This window comes from Pelodiscus sinensis, chromosome 1 (genome assembly GCF_052426305.1).
Source record: "Pelodiscus sinensis isolate ZL-2025 chromosome 1, ASM5242630v1, whole genome shotgun sequence".
NCBI classification, from domain to species: Eukaryota; Metazoa; Chordata; order Testudines; family Trionychidae; genus Pelodiscus; species Pelodiscus sinensis.
The window spans coordinates 199,811,569-199,830,527 of record NC_143052.1 but is presented as its reverse complement, the minus strand read 5'-3'; the positions used below and the strand labels follow the sequence as shown (position 1 = coordinate 199,830,527).

Here is an 18,959-nt window from a genome sequence, read left to right as displayed (position 1 = left end):
CAGAGTGTAAGGACAGTCCACAGTCTCTTCCTTATAGGCCCCTTAGAGGCTCTGGATGTGCTGCAGGGGGGCTGCAGGCTGGACACGCTTGCTCTGGCAGTGACCACACAGCCTCAAGCTCTAAGTGGCCAGACCCCTCTCCCAGTCTGGCCTGCTAGGCCTCTTGGCTGGTGATATCTCCCTGCCCAGAGCCTCTCCCCACACTTTTCTGGTCAGCTGCTTACCACACCCAGCTACAGGCTGTGTTGCTTTGCCAGTCTCCAGCTCCTTGCATTGCTTCTCTGTCCCTTTTGGCTCTCTGAGCGCTGCCAGTCTGCTGCTCAACACAGGGTCTGCGCTCCTTGAGCAGTGTGTGCCTGGCTCTGTTGCTGCAAAACTACCCCTCAGCACAGCTTGCACTCTTTGGGCTGTCTCTGCCTGGCTCTGTTGCTGCAGGACGACTTCTCCACACAGCTTGCTCCTCTTAGCAGTCTCTCAGTTCTCTCCTTGCTCAGAGAGATCCAGAACAATCCCAGCTCACAGGGAGGATGGGGCCTGGCCTCTCACTTTCCTCACTGGCCTGTCCAACCTGTCAATCAGGCCAAGCTGGAGTGTTGGCTGCTTTCCATTGTCTCTGGGGTCTGTCAGTCACATGGACCCTTCTCCTTTTGACACTGGGAGCTGGCAAACCAAAAACTCCCACAGAGTTTTAGTAAGGGGCTAACAGTCCCCTTACATTTAGCTGAAAATTGCACATACTAATAAGAACTTAGTCCAATAACTTCCCCCCTTCATCCTACCACTACACCTTTCTCCTCCTAACTCCCTACCCTTTGGGAGGAATGTATAAATGAGTGTGTGAATAAGAACCAACAATAGGAAAAATTGACTTTTCCAAATGTTTCAGGTTTTTTTTTTTACCAAAAACTGTATAAGAGCAGCAACAAGCTTATAAAAACTTTTACCAACTATTTAAGAACAGTAACAATTAAGCTTATAAACATATTTGTTGTCAGTACTATCCATGAGATGTAATATTTTTGTTCCTTCTGAAGGTGTAGCAGAAAAGACACAACTTCTGAAATTAAGTGTACCTGCAACGTTCATGCTTGTGGCTCTGGATGAAGGCCCAGGTCCTCCAATCAAGTATCAGTATGCCGAGCTAGGAAAATTGTACACTGTAGTGTCACAACTAATTCGTTGTTGCAATGTATCATCACGTATGCAATCTTCTATCAATGGTATAGTGAATTTTACAAATTTTCTTTAAGTGAAAACATCTGTTATAAGTTGTTAAATTATTAGTATATTGTTTCACTGTTTATAAAGTGTACTAATTGGAGCTATAATCTTTGGGGTTTAGGTTTTATAGTTCACTTCCTACATTTTGCAGTAAAGATTTTCTTGATATTTGCAATGGTTGAATCTTGATATACAAAACTCACTAGAACCACAATCTTTCTCCATTAAGCCTATTTAGTTCCTTTGAAAGATCAAAAACTAGGATGGTACTGAGGTCCTATCAATATCAAACCTACTGCAAATTGATATTTTAGTGCGTAAAGTTAATAGGCTAAATTATTCTCATAAAAATTAATGGAGTAGTACCGTCATACCTAATGAGAATTTAGCTAAAAGTTAACTCTTCTGAAGGCTTTGTGTGATTTTTGCTAAATTGTGTTCATTTTTAAAATATTTTTATATCTAATAAATATTTGCAGTGTTGGAGTAGTTTTAATATACATTGTTCACTGTTCATAAAGTACTTAAAAACCATGATTTTGTATGCTGTTCATGTCAATGGTAGTACACAGTTGAAGGCCATAAGATAGTGACTTTATTGACTTTTATTTCAAGATATAAACATAAAAAGAAAATCTGAGGCTCTAGGCAGAAGGAGAGCTACAAGTATAATCCATCAAAAACCAAAACACCAGGATCAAAGCGACAATTTTTCTTTGTTCAAAAAAAAAAAGTACACAGAACTAAATTCCCCAACCTCAGTTCCTACACAGCCGCTTATCTTGCTCACTAGCAACCATATATCTAAAAAAGAATGCATTCAAACCACTCTTTACCAGTTTCCAGTTAGACTTTTCATCGTGCTCTAAAGTTACACAGATTTGGACTTGTTTTTGAAGAGTGGGACAGTGAGCATATTCCAGCGTTGAATGGCCATCATTGAGGACGGCTCGTTAACAAGTCCTTCTCTAATATACCAGAGAAGCACCAGTGCTTTCATGCATCTTATCTGTGGTAATGTCCCATGAGAGAAGAGGTAGTCCACTCAGGCACAAGCCCCCTGCCTTAGTGTCAAAGAATTTAGCTCTTTATACCAGAGAACTTTTCACAGAGAATATAATTTATTCTGAGTTCATTATCTGATTCTTTCCATTGAATATGCCATATGCGTGTCTAATTTGTTTAAGTCTGAGACGTTTGTTTGTATTTGTTTACATTAAAAAGCATGTAAGTAATGTTAATCAGTCTTAACTGTTTGTTGTAGGTAATCCCCCACTTTCAAACCCATATGGTGATCCTAATTTATCACAACCTATAATGGCACTTCAGCAGAATGTGGCAGACATTTTGTTTGTACGAACTAGTTATGTGAAGAAAATTATTGAAGACTGCAGCAACTCAGAAGAGACCATCAAATTGCTTCGTTTCTGCTGTTGGGAAAATCCTCAGTTCTCTTCCACTGTCCTAAGTGAACTTCTCTGGCAGGTAAAATAAAACAAAAATCAGAGGAACAGATGAGATAAGTTTGTGCATATGTAAGTGTAAAAATATGCCAGATAGGGAGAGGTGATATTCATGGGTGAAATTTTATTGATATGTGATAAACTGGCTTCTCTTTGGATGTCTTCTGATAGGATTCTGTCTTGGGGCTTCATATTGCAGTACTGATAGAATTCTCCCAGATCTTATCCAATAGCACAACCAAATCAAATTGGCCTTTGTGTGTCACCACCTACAAACTATAAGCACATATCCTTCAGCATTCCAGCTAGTGGCTACAGTTCATAAAGGTGCTGCAGTTCCATTGAATCATCTCTTAAGTATCTTTCTCAGTTTCTGGTTGCCACGAAACTTGTAAACACTTGCTAAGTCATATGCTCAGTATTGTTTTTAGCTAGCATGCCTATTCCAATGAGAACATTCTTTGTATTCTTAGGGTACGTCTAGACTACATGCCTCCGTCGACGGAGGCATGTAGATTAGCCAGATCGGCAGAGGGAAATGAAGCCGCGATTAAAATAATCGCGGCTTCATTTAAATTTAAATGGCTGCCCCGCTCTGCCGATCAGCTGTTTGTCGGCAGATCGGGGCAGTCTGGACGCGACGCGCCGACAAAGAAGCCTTTCTTGATCGGCACAGGTATGCCTCGTGAAACCAGGTTTACCTGTGCCGATCAAGAAAGGCTTCTTTGTCGTCGCGTCCAGACTGCCCCGATCTGCCGACAAACAGCTGATCGGCAGAGCGGGGCAGCCATTTAAATTTAAATGAAGCCGCGATTATTTTAATCGCGGCTTCATTTCCCTCTGCCGATCTGGCTAATCTACATGCCTCCGTCGACGGAGGCATGTAGTTTAGACATACCCCTAATGCCAGAAGGTCTTTGCAATGCCTAGTGAATTTGTTAAAGGAAACTATTACTAAAAGGACTGTCTAAATAGGTATTATGCATGTTTTTATTAGAACACAAACTCCATTATGAAGCAGTTAGGGTTCCTGTACACTCAATATACCTGATTCAAAAACACCTGAGTAAAGAAACAAAAGTTAAGCTACCTAATGGTATGTAGACTCTACTCCATTCACAAGCACAACTATTACAACGTGACACAGATCATGTACCATTCCCCTCTTTATGCATTCACCCCTTTTTTCTGCATTCACTAGTTTTTTCCCCAAATACTATTGACTACAGGTATTTAATATAGTAATAGTTTAATAAAGGATGATTAAAAGTTAAGCGTATGCCTTCAACCACTCAGTTTCACGTGCCAGGCCCCTTCCAGGAATCATCTGGGTTTGTGTAAGCCAGTACTTTTCCATCAACTGGAGTTACATGCATAGTATGTAAACCTCCTGTTTTAATGTGAATAATGGCTAAAAATGACCTTAAATCCAACATTTAACCCTTCTCATTTACACTGGCTTTCTCAAACCTAACTTTCTAACAGGTTCTGTGTCAGTAGATCTTAAAAAGCAGTCTGTCACCAACAATGAACTTTCAGTACTGCCAAGTTTTTCTGCCACAAGCCAACTTCGGACTTCCTTTTAAAAATGTGTGAAGAGAAAACAAAACCAAATCTACATACAAATTGAAGGATATAAAACTTACACTTTGTAAAATTTCACACCAGTTGGGCCACTATTCTTAAAGAGAAACAAGGAATTATTCCCTACTATAAGTCTCTTTTAGAATGCATAATGAACCATGAAGTTGTTGCCAGGTATTGTCATAATGATTTGGCTGACATGAAGATAAAAAATTGTCAAGGCTCCCTTGGTTAAAGCCAAAGTTATGATCATTGCCTATCTTATATGTCTCTCTTGAAAGGTGTACAAACAGCTATGTCATTCTCGCACATTTACATAGCGTATTTACTTGGATTCAGTGTTCAGGAGGGAATCTGGTTTTGGATTCCAACTTGTAATCTAGAAACACTTTCCAAGGGTAAGAAAGGTCACATTTCCTCCCATCTCCCAGCTAGTAGAAGTTCTGTTTTACTTTTGGATGTCCCTTATTTTGAATTGCACTCGTTTATTCCCCATTACATTTATATTCCTTCTACAGACTGGCATGTCAATTGGTATCTTTACAAAAATTGACATCAATATTAAGGATGTTAAATTTAGATTAATCAGCTAATTGAATAGGCAATGTAATTAGCATCGACTGTTTGATTGGTCAATAAGGGTGCCTCTGCCTTTGAAATAAAAAGTGGGAGGGAACTGTTTGAGTCTCCAGCTCGCCCCAGGCTCATTGCAATGTTTCAAAGGCGGAAGTACCACCAGTTCCCCAGTGTGCCTCTGCCTTTTCTCCCCATGGAAGCAGTGCTGGGGAGCAACCTGCTTTTAAGCTGGCTTCCCCCAACACTGCATCCTACTCCCTCCACTTGCTGTGTCTCTCTTGGGGGGGGGGGGCAAAGCAACTAGTTGACTATCCAATAAACATTTATTGGATAGTCAACTAGCCGCTTACAACCCTAATATTAATGCTTATTGCAGTTAATTTCAATTTACATTTTATTTTGGGGATAACCTTGCTACTCTCCAGAAGCAAGAATTACAATAGAAAGTATTCATTTCTTGTTCTGCTTCTCTGAAGATATTATTCACACATGATTCTCATTCACCCATCTTCCTCCCCTCAGTTTGGGTTTTACATTTTTTAGGTGTTCTTTTTTCATAGTTTCATTTTTGTGTCCGTTCCTTTTCTTTTTAAAACACTTTGCTGGTCTTATCACATCAGGAGAGTCATCTGCTGTACAACAGAGGTAACTGGCTGGAATGCTGAAATGTCAATATTTATATCTTGCAATAGAGAGAGGCAATTGTGTGCAGCAGTCAGGAAGGGGCCTGGTTCATGTTTTATGCAGCATTTGCAACCACCACCCCTATGGATCAAAGTTTTCAAGAGTTGAAGGAGTTTTGCCAAACTCATCTTTGGGAAAGTGAAGGCCAAAGAGTGAAAACAACTGTCTGAGAGATCACCAGAGGAGCAGATTTGAGTGTTCAGAACATGAGTATTGCAACCATCTCCCTCATGCCAGTTATCTTTATTACAACGTCATATTTTACTAAATGTTTTTTCTCAGGCGTAATTTTCACTTCATTTTCACTTCTTTTAAGGTTGCATATTCATACACCTATGAACTTCGACCTTACTTAGATCTGCTTTTGCAGATCCTGTTAATTGAGGACTCTTGGCAGACCCACAGGTTAGTATTTTTTTCCATTTTTATAGTAGAATTCCATCTTTTTATGATTTGGGTCTCCCTTTGGACACTTTATTTCCCCCAATTAAAAGGTTCTGTGGATTTAAGAGAAATTGTCTTTTTAAAAACCTCAAAAGACTTAAACTCTACTGATCAAAACACAAGGACAAAAGTAACTTACTTCAATTTTATCCCTGCTTTTGAATTAGGCAATTTCTGTATTTAAAACTGGAGCTTAGAATTTCTTCCTCTCTCTCTTCCCCCGCTTACAACTGGCAGAATGCTACTTCACACTAATTGAATACATCTTGATAAAAGTGGAACCTTTATGAATATTCAAGTTAAGCAGCAGTTATTGGCACTCAGTGTAATTAGGACCGATTACTTCCTTCGAAACATTCCAATGAAGTGGTTGTTCATTTAAGAGGTGTATACTGTTAATAGTGGTGTTATTGGTCATGATGCATTCCTATGTGAACTATTAGCCTTTGACACAGAAGCATGAAGTTGGGAGTGTTGTGGTTTTCAAAGACAAATATTCTACATTAGGTCACATTTTAATAGAATATTCCCTCTCTTAAGCGTGTCAAGTATTCAAACCAGTTTGTACCATGATTCTCACTAAGTAAGAGAATGAGTTTTTTTGCTATACGCCAAAGCTTGGTGGCTGTTCTCTTTTTTTAACAATGTATTTATTTATTTTTAAGTCTTGATTTACGTGTTGAGAGAAAGTACAGAGGGAGCCTGGCTCCCAGCCCTGGTAGACAGATTTATGCTAGCTCAGCTTGAACTAATGCATGAAAATTAACAGTATGAATGTTGTGGCACCGGTGCAAGCTTGGGCTAGCCAACCGAACTGGGATCCAAAATAGGGTATATGCTTGAGCTGTCACCCAAGCCACATCATCCATGTTGCTGTTTTTAGCTAGCTTGAGCCAGACTGTAACGAAACTGTCTATCCAGACTGGGAGAATTATTCACAGCTTCATTGTTAGCAGTCCCTAGATTCTATATGGTATTTCAACATGTGTGTATCCAACTCAGATGTTTAAATTTCACATCGTCTTTAGCTTAAGGTACACTCTTGGAGATGGAAACAATAAGAGACATTAGACCTTTGCAAAAGTTCCATGTAAGTTTGGGTTTTTTTCAAGTATGCAGACTGAGGATCTCACTGTACATGCACCTCAGACATATTCTGTCAGTGTCTTGAGTAGCAGTGTCCATTGGTTCTGTGTTACCTCGTGCTTTCTTATGAGAGTATATAGGGTGAAGTGATCACAGCCATCTCCCAGTTCTTTCTTATCGCCTGTATATAGATGGCAATTAATCAAATAGTCATGCAATCACACAAAAATTATCAGTTACACAACTATTTGATAGTGCCTGGGGATGGGGATGGTAGCCAGTTCACTCCCGGCCCCATTCCCGGGGAGCCCACTGCTGCCTCTGTATCAGAGGCGGCAGTGTTATGGGATGGCAGCAGCCCCTGTCCGCGGCAGGCCCAGGCTAACCGTGGACAGAAGCTGTGTTGGCATGTTAGAGGCAGCAGCTCATGGGGGAGGGCAGGCAGTTTGTGTGACTCAGTACATGTGGGGAACTGGCTTGAAAGCCAGCTTCCCCCTTGTACCAGCTCCCGCCTGCCCCCCTCACCATCCATGCTGCTGCCTCTCTAGCTGATAGAGGCAACAATGCAGGGCTGCGTGTAGTCAAAAAGCCTAGGCTTATAAATTAATCTTATCGGTTAATTGTGTACTCAACTACACATTGACATCCCTTGTATACATCCCATTACTTTAGTGTTTCACTGACCTACCTGAAGAATTTGTTTTTCTTTCTCTCCACTAACAAGAGGACTGCTTTTGGTTGAACCACTTCAAAAAGCAAGGAGACAACAGCATAGAGATTTAGGCTGTTTGTACCAACTGCCATGCTTCATGGCTAACTAAAAATTCCGCAGCTTTGAGTTGACCATCACAAGCAGTTTTTCAAGATTTGAAGGAGTTTTGCCAAACCATCTTAGGGAATTGAAGGCCAAAAAGTGAAAAAAACTAAGAGAGATCACCAGAAGAGCAGATTTGAATATTGAGAACATGAGTATTGCAACCATCTCATTCATGCCAGTTACCATACCAGTACTGTACTATTCTGGGAGGGCTAGGGATAAAAGCTGAACCACTAATGTGGTTCAGGAAAGGCATGGCAACTACAGTGTTGTCAGTTTTGCAGGCATTGTCATGTACAGTGTTGGTAGAACTCTGAGGTATACACTGACAGCTACGTCTCCACTTGAGATGTCGTCCATGTAGAGATTTAAACTAACGTTCTTTTATCAAGATCACCCCATATTCTAGCACTTTACTTGAAGAGATGTGGTTCTTGTCATCGTCACTCAGCTATTTTTTTCCCTCTGCATTCAGCAGAGATCTATCTCCCCTATCATCTGCAAAAGACACTGGAGGCTCTCTTCTTGGAGCCCATCATAAACTGCCTGTTTGGCAGTGGGCAAACCAACCTTAGTTGGGCAAATCCAATACAGAGTACCATCTTGATTGTATTGGAACCACCTTCATATGTGTCAAAGCAGATTTCTTTCTCACCTATTAAAGAAGGGAAGGAGATCTCACTCCGCTGTAATTGCTAGCTAAACCTTCTGTGTTGGAGCCAGGTCCAGGTGATGTTCATCACAAACACATCTAGATAGCACTGGAAGAACACCAACAGTCTTGTTCACCTGCTGAGGTATCACTGCCATCTCTGGATGTGGCAGCAGCAGTGTTGAATGATTCTAGAGCATCCCAGGAGCTACCTGCTCAAACTGCAGAGACCCTGAAGATTTGAAATCTTGATAATCCAGAAGATTACTCAAACTTTTCTTTGACATTCTAAATTTTTTAATCCCATTCAAGATTTTCTTCCCCATTAACAAGGGAATAGTTTAGCTTTCAAATGGGCTCGGGCAGTCTCAAGCAACTCTTCCTCCAACAGCCAAGAGACAACTTAAAAAAAAAAAAAACAGTCCTGTGGCATGTTAAGGCATGTCTGCACTAGAAAGCTATTTCAAAATAACTTAATTTGACTTAATTCCCAATTTTACAAAATGAACATAGCATGTCCCAATATGGGGAAGCCTCAAAATTAGTCCGATGCAGGCTCCGTTAATGTGGATGCACTACCTCAATTTAGAGGCCCAGGAAGCACTGGGAAGTAAGTAGTTTGAATTTACTGTGGGGAATAGTTATTTCAAAATAGTGGCACTGGAGTGTCCACACTAATGCTTGTAGTAGGGTGACCAGTGTAGTTAGGATTTATTGTTGTGGTGGTCTGTCAAATCTCTTGTTCCGCCACTGATGATAATCAGAAGGCTGCATGTATGTGTGTTCAATCATGTGTGCCATATTGACTTCCACAATTAATCAAACCAACAGATTCTGAGAGAGCCCCCAAAGACCACAAATCAGATAAGGACTGAAGGTGCCTAGCCAGGTTTCTTGTTAAGAAAAGTACAGTAATAGTCAGGGCTCGCCAAACCGTGGCGAGCCCTGCTTGCCAGTTGTGTTGTCCAGCAATCTGCGCATGTGCAGATGGTTCTGCGGATGCGCAGATCGCCCGAACCCGACTCTTCCGGGTTGCAGTCTACTCGCCACGGGTGAGTAGATTGCATTATTTGTCGAGCCCTGGTAATAGTTGTCAGTAGACTCTATTGAACCATTGCATATGTGTTCCCCGTAACAATAAGCTCAATCAGTGGGAGGTTCCACTGCCCCCTCAGCTGGACAAAGTCTGTCCCCCCAGGACATCACTTTGTATACTGGTACAAACAAGTTACACATCACTTCTGGCATGTCGGGTTGCCACGCTGTGACTACTTAGATGCCACCCTGCACCTCATGGTTTGATTAGAACATCTCTTTCCAACATGTCAGTTTAGACCCTTTCCTGAAACTGGATTGGTATCTACCAAGCCCTATAGAGTGGAGTGGGTACCAAAGTCTTTAATGAGCAAGTGGTACCATCCTTTTGGAATGTGCTTTCAACTTATGACCATTACCATTTACTGTTCTACACCTGGGCCTACTACTAATTTATATTTTACACACTCAGCCCTGCTCATGCCAAGCTCTGTGAACAGGGGCCTGCCTCTTGCTCTAGGTTAGTGTTGCATTGTTTTAGCTAAGTTTTGTCCATTGTTAGTTAGGCTTTTGTTTCAGAGCCTTATCTTACTACAATGCTATTTCAAAATAAGTAGCCTGTTATTTCGAAATAATAGGCTTGGTAGTGTGGGGGCACTCAGCTTATACATTCAACCTAAGTGGGGTTATTTTGAAATAATGCCCTAGTGTAGACCGCTTTGAGACTAACAAAAATATATGTGTAGTATTGTGAGCTTTTGTGGGCACAACCCACTTCTTCAGATACCCCTTTGGGACTTTGCAAAGGCCAAGAGGATTGAAAAGGCATACTAAGTGCCATATAAGGACTATTAATAATTCTGTGTTAATCCAAACCAGGATCTTGGTGATTGGAGTTCTACAACAAAAATCCAGATCAATAAGCAGGGCTCGACAAATAATACAATCTACTCGCCCGGGGCGAGTAGATTGCAACCCGCAAGAGCCGGGTTTGGGCAATCTGCGCATATGCAGAACGATCTGCACATGTGCAGATCGCCGGACAGCGCGGCTGGCGAGCGGGGCTTGCCGCGGTTCAGTGAGCCCTGTCAATAAGTGTACCTCAAAAGAGAGATCCTAAACGTCTGGTTCTCTTTGGGCATAGACACTATCCTTCTGCTTTCTAACAGCTTCACTTGGTGAACTGTCAAGCTCTGTTTGTAAAATACGGTTCCTTTACTTGTGACAGTGACCAGTTTCCCAATCACTCTCTCACAACGCAACATGGAGAACCTGAAGGACTTTCTAAAAGATGGCCAAATGGTTGCTAAAACCATCTTTGATGCCTTGGAAAGGACTGATAGGTTAATGGGCCATGGCCTTTACCATTCAAAGTGCAATACTGATTGAAAGCATTAGGCGTTCCTAAGGAGGTGCAATGCACAAAAGAAAAGCTGCCTATTGAGGGAATGGACTCTTTTGTAATCAAACAGAAACTATCATGGCATCTCCCTCCTGGCAACGGCATGGAAAATCTTAGCTCGAATCCTTGCAAATAGACTCCTGCCGCTCTCAGAAGAAATTACTCCAGAATCCCAGTGTGACTTCCAGCCATTCTGAGTAACAGTGGACATGATCTTCCCCGCTCAGCAATTGCAAGAAAATGTCACAAACAAAATCAAGCCTTATACATGAGTTTCATCCTGACCAAGGTGCTTGACTCAGTCAATTGTAGCGCCCTGTGGACTATCCTCTCAAAGATCAGTTGCCCCCAAAAATTCGTCAGCATCGTGAGATTGCTGCTTGACAACATGACTGCCACAGTGCTGAGCAACAACGGATCCCAAAGCAACTCCTTTGAGGTCAAAACAGGAGTCAAACAAGACTGCATAATTGCCCCAGTGCTCTTCACATCTTCGTAACCATGACCCTCCCCTGGCTGACCATCTTCATCACCATGACAACTCCACGGTCTGCAGCTCCTGTCCACTTCGCAACAACACAGGAATGCGGGGCAAGATGAGAAGTGATCTGCGGTAAACAGGATGAAGTTTAATAAAGACAAATGCAAAGTGCTCCACTTAGGAAGGAACAATCACACATACAAAATGGGAAGCGACTGTCTAGGAAGGAGTACAGCAGAAAGGGATCTAGGGGTTATAGTGGACCACAAGCTAAATATGAGTCAACCGTGTGATGCTGTTGCAAAAAAATCAAACATGATTCCGGGACGCATTAACTTGTATTGTGAGCAAGACACAAGAGTCATTCTTCCGTTCTACTCTGCGCTGGTTAGGCCTCAGTTGGAGTATTGTGTTCAGTTCTGGGCACCGTCCAGAGAAGAGCAACAAGAATGATTAAAGGTCTAGAGAACATGACCTATGAAGGAAGGCTGAAAGAATTGGGTTTTAGTTTAGAAAAGAGAAGACTGAGAGGGGACATAATAGCAGTTTTCAGGTATCTAAAAGGGTGTCATAAGGAAGAGGGAGAAAACTTGTTCATGTTGGCCTCTAAGGATAGAACAAGAAGCAATGGGCTTATACTGCAGCAAAGGAGGTTTAGGTTGGACGTTAGGAAAAAGTTCCTAACTGTCAGGGTGGTCAGACACTGGAATAAATTGCCCAGGGAGGTTGTGGAATCTCCATCTCTGGAGATATTTAAGAGTAGGTTAGATAAATGTCTATCAGGGATGGTCTAGTCAGTACTTGGTCCTGCCATGAGGGCAGGGGACTGGACTCGATGACCTCTCAAGATCCTTTCCAGTCCTAGTGTTCTATTATTCTATCCATCTCATTGACAGCAAGCTTCTAGATGGCTTGAAGATTGTCTACAGAACAAATGGGAAGCTTTTCAATCTCAAGAGACTGAAGACCAAAAGCAAGACCTCCACAACTTCAATCGTGGAGCTCCAGTACGCAGATGACAATATAGTTGCTGCTCTTTTCCTCACAGCTCTTCAGACCATCTTAAGCTTCTACGCTGAAGTGTATGAGAATCTCTCTCTCACACTAAACATCAACCCTTGTCGACGGAACAATCTCATGTACCATCTATTGAAGTCAACGGAGAACTGCTGGAAAACGTGGAGCATTTCCCATACCTTGGAAGTCACTCTCCGCCTTTTACGTGGTTTCCTCCTTTTTCAGTGGCCATATCCGTTAATTCAGAATGTCTGGCCATTTTGTCCCAGAGGATATTGAGAGCGCTTGCTCCTTGCATCTCATTCTGGTATCAGGTGACTGGTGTGCTTCTCCCTCCAAACTTTAGAGCCCATTCAGCAGGGCACAAGCACATGAGATGTGCTTGTATCAGTTTTGTAGGGCAGTAACCTTGAGGTAACCCACTGACTTGGTAGCCAAGTTAGATGCCAAATTGGGGACAACAATATTGTATTTGCCATTCAGCTCAAGCTCCTCATGCATCCCTCCATCCCAGAAGAGACACTACTTGCTAGTCTTCTGTAATGGGATCCACACTGACACTAATTCAAAAAATGGTTACTTATCCTAATGTAACTGATTCTTAGAGATGTTGTCAGTGTTGCTCCCACAGCCCCTCCTCTACACCCATTTTTGGAGCCCTCAGCATATGTAATTCTGAATTGATAAGGAAACGGAGGTACAATTGCGGATGGTCCACCCTTTATGCTCTCAAACAGGAATGTGAAGAAACACAGAGTGTATGCACAGCCCCAGACAAGACTCCTGTCTAACATGAGTCACATGTGCATCTATAGTAGGATCCACATTGATTGCAGCATCTCAGACATTTACTATAAGATAAACAACCTTTCTTTCTAAGATTTAATTATGTTCTAACATTATAAAAATTGATTTATAGTTATGGAAAGGATTTGTTGTAATTCTTTTGATTTTGGGAGAACTAATGGGTGCTGGGCTGCCAATATGAATGACTTCTATTATGTGGAATTGGTCCTTGTATGTTGCTTACAGCTCTGTATAAGCTTTATTGCTATAGCTATAATTGTAGTCATGCTTTTTTGGTATCTGTAATTATTTTTATTTCATATATCTAGGAGGTCAAGCATAAAACTGAATTGTTATTTAATGCTTTTAGATTAAGAATTAATATTGTATTGTAATGACTGTTCTCTTACATTTTTTGATGAACACACCTACTACAAAACCAGAATATGAACTTCTGTAATTGCGGTGTAATTGAAGTGTAATTCCAATTACTGTTTTTATAATGCACAACAATGAACACATTTAAGGACTATAATTCTGACATTTTCTGACTTAAATTTTTTTTTCCAGGATTCACAATGCACTTAAAGGAATCCCAGATGATAGGGATGGGCTATTTGACACCATTCAGCGCTCCAAAAACCATTATCAGAAAAGAGCTTACCAGTGTATAAAATGCATGGTAGCTCTTTTCAGCAACTGTCCTGTAGCCTACCAAATCTTACAGGTAATACCTTCCGTTCTGACTTCATTGTTTTAAAATTCTAGACTGTAAGTCAAGCAAATTGCAACAGAATAAATTGCATTCTTCCTCTAAGAAATTTATTTGGCTAGTTTTTGTCAAAAGATCAGCAGAAGGAAGTGGAAGGGTGAGATTCAGCTAAATTTGACAGTAATATACGAGTTGAATTAATACTTGTGTGGCAGCTGCTCCAAACACACAAATGCTTCCTGTCAAATTAACCCTTTTTTTTTTTGGGGGGGGGGGGGGGAAATGTGTTAAGTAAAAATAACTTGTATTTAAAAACAATAGGCTAGCATGGACATGATAACCTGTTTTCCAATAGGTAGATGCTCTGGCAATAGAGAGCTATTGATGTTAGAAGAATAAAATAAGATTCTGAATTGTCCATTTTCTATCTCTGCAGAGCAATGGAGATTTGAAGAGAAAATGGACCTGGGCAGTAGAATGGCTTGGAGATGAGCTTGAACGTAGACCATATACTGGAAATCCACAATACACATACAATAATTGGTCTCCCCCAGTGCAGAGTAATGAAACATCAAATGGTTACTTCTTGGAGAGATCTCACAGTGCTAGAATGACCCTTGCAAAAGCTTGTGAACTCTGCCCAGAGGAGGTAAAGAATTAAGACTTCACAGCAAATGGAAAGCTAAAAAAAATTACAGCTTTAAATGCTCAAAATTCTTTGTATCTTATCCAGTAGTAGCAACAGTTAATTGTGCAGCAGATTGTTCCCAGTATCTGCTGGTATGAAACTGCCTAAAATTAATAATCATTTCTACTGACTGCCAGCTGCATAATTTGTGAATTAGCCTCTCTCGTTACTTACTGTTTATATTGGCATTAACTTATTCCAAAGTTGGAATACTCCTAACTGAAGTGGGGGGAGGGATCATGTGATGATTATCTGTTCTGTTCACTCCTCTGAAGCATCTGGCAATGGCCACAGTTGGCAGACAGGATACTGGGCTAGATGGCCTTTTGGTCTCACCCAGTATGGCCTTTCTTATGAACTACAATGGTGAAATTCAATTCCAGGAAGAGAGAAGGTGATATCTGATAACTAGGGCCGTACCAAATTCACGGCCAGGAAAAACTTAATGCAGACCATGAAATCTGGTCTCTTCATGTGAACTTTTACCCTATATTGAACAGATTTCATGAGGGAGATGAGTGTTTTTCAAATTGGGGATCATCACCCCAATGGAGTTAAGGATATTTTAGGGAGGTTGCAGTATTGCCACCCTCATTTCTGCTCTGTCTTCAGAGCCTGGTAGCTGAAAAGCTGTGGCTGTTGGCTGGGCACCCAGCTTCGAAGACAGTGCCTGCAGCAGCACAGAAGTAAGGGTAGCAGTATTGCAATCCCTCTACAATCGCTATGTGACACATGCACATATCTCCCATTTGAGTGAGGATCCAACAATTATGATACCATGAAATTTCAAATTTGAATAGCTGAAATAACATTTATAATTTTTTTAAATGCAATGACCGTAAAATTGACCAAAATGGGCCATGAATTTGGTATGGCCCTAGTGATAACTTATAGCAAAACTAAGACTTTTCTCCATGATAGTAAGTAAGCAAGTTGCCACTTAATTTTTTTTTTTAAATATTGGGGTGGGCATCTTGGTCTCCTAGAAACCTGAAATTACAGCATAAGGATGGGATTTGATCTGACTAAAAAAAATGTTTTACTTTAATTTTAGGAACCAGATGACCCAGATGCCCCAGATGAACATGAATCCTCTCCACCAGAAGATGCCCCCTTGTATCCTCATTCACCTGGTTCCCAATATCAACAGGTAAACAGTGCAGAGTTTCACTTTCTGTTCAAAGATCTAAATTCTGTAACTTTTTGTTTTAGCATTCATGCTAACTCATACTGTAATAAAAATGTAACTGGAAACACATCATAGTTCAGATCTTACACCTCTAGAGTGATCATAAGGATGAACAGTCAGTATCATTTACTAGAAGCAATTTCTCCATCAGAATTTCAAATAAAACTCCAAAATTTACCATAACACATTTTATCGTTTATACTAAAAGCACATATGGGCTGCGTCTAGATTGGCATGATTTTCCGGAAATGCTTTTAACGGAAAAGTTTTCCGTTAAAAGCATTTTCGGAACAGAGCGTTTAGATTGGCAAGGACGCTCTTCCACAAAAGCACTTTTTGCGGAAAAGCGTCCGTGCCAATCTAGACGCACTTTTCCACAAAAAAGCCCCAATCGCCATTTTCGCGATCGGGGCTTTTTTGCAGAAAACAAATCTGAGCTGTCTACACTGGCCCTTTTGCGCAAAAGCTTTGCGCAAAAGGGGCTTTTGCCTGAACGGGAGCAGAATAGTATTTCCGCAAGAAGCACTGATTTCTTATAGTAGGAAGTCAGTGCTTTTGCAGAAATTCAAGTGGCTAGCATTGACAGCTGGCAAGTTTTTACGGAAAAGCCGCTGATTTTCCGGAAAAACTGGCCAGTCTAGACACAGCCATGCTGACTGCCTTCTCCTAGCAAATGCATATCAAAATATAGTCAGGTTAGATAAATCAGTGCTGCTTCCTTGTTTAGTATTTTACTTTATAAATAGCACCATTGATTTAATTGATAGAATCCAGTAACTTAGTGTAAATTGCTTTAGTTTTTAGTAATTAATTAAAAATTACTTTGTCCCATATATAATTTGTTCTGTGAACACTGATATCCAAGTTTAAAGTGCATATTAAATTTAAATCTGTTTTAGGGCTAAGTGACTATTTTGTTAGCATTTATTTAAATGGAAAGTTAGGTCTTAAAGAAATCCATAGCTAGATAATCAAGTCCCACAGACTGCAGTTTTTATTTTCCTACTGTTCTCCAAATAATTTATATATTCTGAATCTGCTAATATAATTTCCTTCCCTGTCCAAACCTATTTCCTCTTCATCTTGCTTTCCTTATATGTTCTCAGCAGAGCAGTTGGTAAGTGATGTAGATTTCTCCACCCCCTTAGAGTTACACCACAGCTTATCACAAACTTTCTGATTAATCATTTACTTGTGTGATATGTTCACTTTCTCACAACAGATGGCTTTTCTCACCCTGTAACACACACAACCTTTTTTCCTTAATAATGCAATAATAAATCTATACTTGTTCAAACCATGCAGTTTCCTGAAGTATCATAGACATACTGTTTTACATTTCTCAGTTGAATAGCTGTATTTGTAATGAAAAGTTGTACTTGTTAGTTTTGATGTAAGGCATATGAGGAAAATAACTCTGGTTCAGAATATAGTCACTTGTGTTACATTAATTTTTGTCCCCTAAAAAGAATTGCAGTATGTTTGCACAATTATAGCTAATTTCTTTTATTGTGTTTATATGTTTTAAATTTTTCTTCCATGCCATTTTATCTTTGGTAGAACTAATTTTTATTTAATCTAAACTGCATATAGACACCGTTCCATTCACTTCCCCCCACTTTTTTTTATTGCTTTGTTTTGCATGTAATGGTCTGCAATCTAATATCTGGAATTTACTATTCTTTCACTATTGATTTATTTTTGCAATTTCAGTTCCATTTTTTTATCTTCTGCATAAATTGATTCCCAGTAATGAATAAAATCCTGCAATGTATATTGTTAGAAGATTTACCTGACATTGCTCAGGTCCTTAACTAAAATAAGTTTTGTGTTTCTTCATATAAATTATTGTTCTGTAGTGGAGCTGGGGATGAGGGATTCAGTATGCAGGCTGCTGTGGGAGAGAGGACAACCTCAGCCCTCTCTCTCTGCTGCAGGTTGGGGCCAGGTGAGAAGCACCTCTCCATGGCAGCTGCAGTGGGGACAGCCAGAGGGAAGGGGTGCATGTATCCCGGAAAGAGAGAGACAGACGAATTGCTTGAAATATAAATAACTGTCCCTTTCTCCACTCCTGCCCACTTCTGGCCCAGTGGGGTTATAGCTGTCCCAAGCTCCATCTCTGGCCACCTGCTGCCCCCCTATGGTCATTCTACATCAGTGGTCCCCAACCTTTAGAGGCTTCTGGATGCCTGGGGGCGGGGCCACTCACATGCTGGGTGCCCGGGGGCGGGGCCACTCATGTGCCGGACGCTGGCATGTGCGCCGGGGCCGCCCGAGCACCTTGGGCCCGGCGCTGGCGCCACCGCCTGAGCTGTGCACCTGGGGTCGGCACCAGCGCCGCACGCCCGCCCGCATATGCCCCGGGGCTGGGGCCACCCGTGCGCCGCGCACCAGGCTCTGGTGCGTGTCACGCGCCTGGGGCTGGCGCCTCCAGTGCGCCGGGGGCGGGGCCGGCCCAGGTTGTTGGTGGGCGCACACAAATGCCCCGGCGGGCGCCATGGCACCCGCGGGCACCGCATTGGGGACCACTGTTCTACATCATAACTGTCCCTTCACTATACCCCTATGTAAGTCGGCTGGCTTAGTCCTGGGCCCCTGACCTGTGTTCAGGCCTATAAGGTAAGGTCCAGCAGCCCCTATCAAACCACAGGGCCTGAGGGCAGGCAGCAATGCAAATGCAGTCTCCTAGTCAATAAGGCCCCAGGCCCTGGTTCAGGGTGGGGCAGCAAAGCAAAGAGTTCCACTGTCAGTAAGGCCCAGCCCTGGTTCAGGGCAGGTCAACAAACAAACACCGTTCGGTGATTAAGGCCTAAGCCCTGGTTCAGGGCAGGGCAGCCAAATAAACATAGTTCCCCAGGCACGGGAGAGGAAGATTGCCACCCGGTATGTGTGGTGGCACGGGGAACGCAGGCCCTCCCTACTCCACCGTGTCCTGGCCCAGGGCCCTACCAGTGGCTGCCACTGAGGTCAGCGGAGATTCAGCCCGCAACACGCCGACGCACTCTAGAAGGTTATAAGATCAGTCTGACGATCGTCGGCTTCTCCTGGACCACTTCGTAATTCCCCTTTCACATTTACCTGGCTCCACATCAGCTGTTGATCCTCGGGGTCGTGGTAATTTG

At 41.8% G+C, this 18,959-nt stretch overlaps 1 protein-coding gene across 5 annotated transcripts in view; it reads left to right on the top strand.

Moving 5' to 3' along the window:
- USP9X (ubiquitin specific peptidase 9 X-linked) overlaps window positions 1–18,959 on the top strand; it is a 292,101-nt gene that overhangs the window by 254,633 nt on the left and 18,509 nt on the right. For all 5 annotated transcript variants that reach the window (XM_089774470.1, XM_089774474.1, XM_089774477.1 and 2 more), the window contains 6 exons: window positions 1,035–1,220; window positions 2,486–2,706; window positions 5,845–5,933; window positions 13,819–13,975; window positions 14,397–14,609; window positions 15,703–15,798. In XM_089774470.1, coding sequence (XP_089630596.1) covers window positions 1,035–1,220; window positions 2,486–2,706; window positions 5,845–5,933; window positions 13,819–13,975; window positions 14,397–14,609; window positions 15,703–15,798 — 962 coding nt within the window. The remainder of the gene's footprint in view (window positions 1–1,034; window positions 1,221–2,485; window positions 2,707–5,844; window positions 5,934–13,818; window positions 13,976–14,396; window positions 14,610–15,702; window positions 15,799–18,959) is intronic.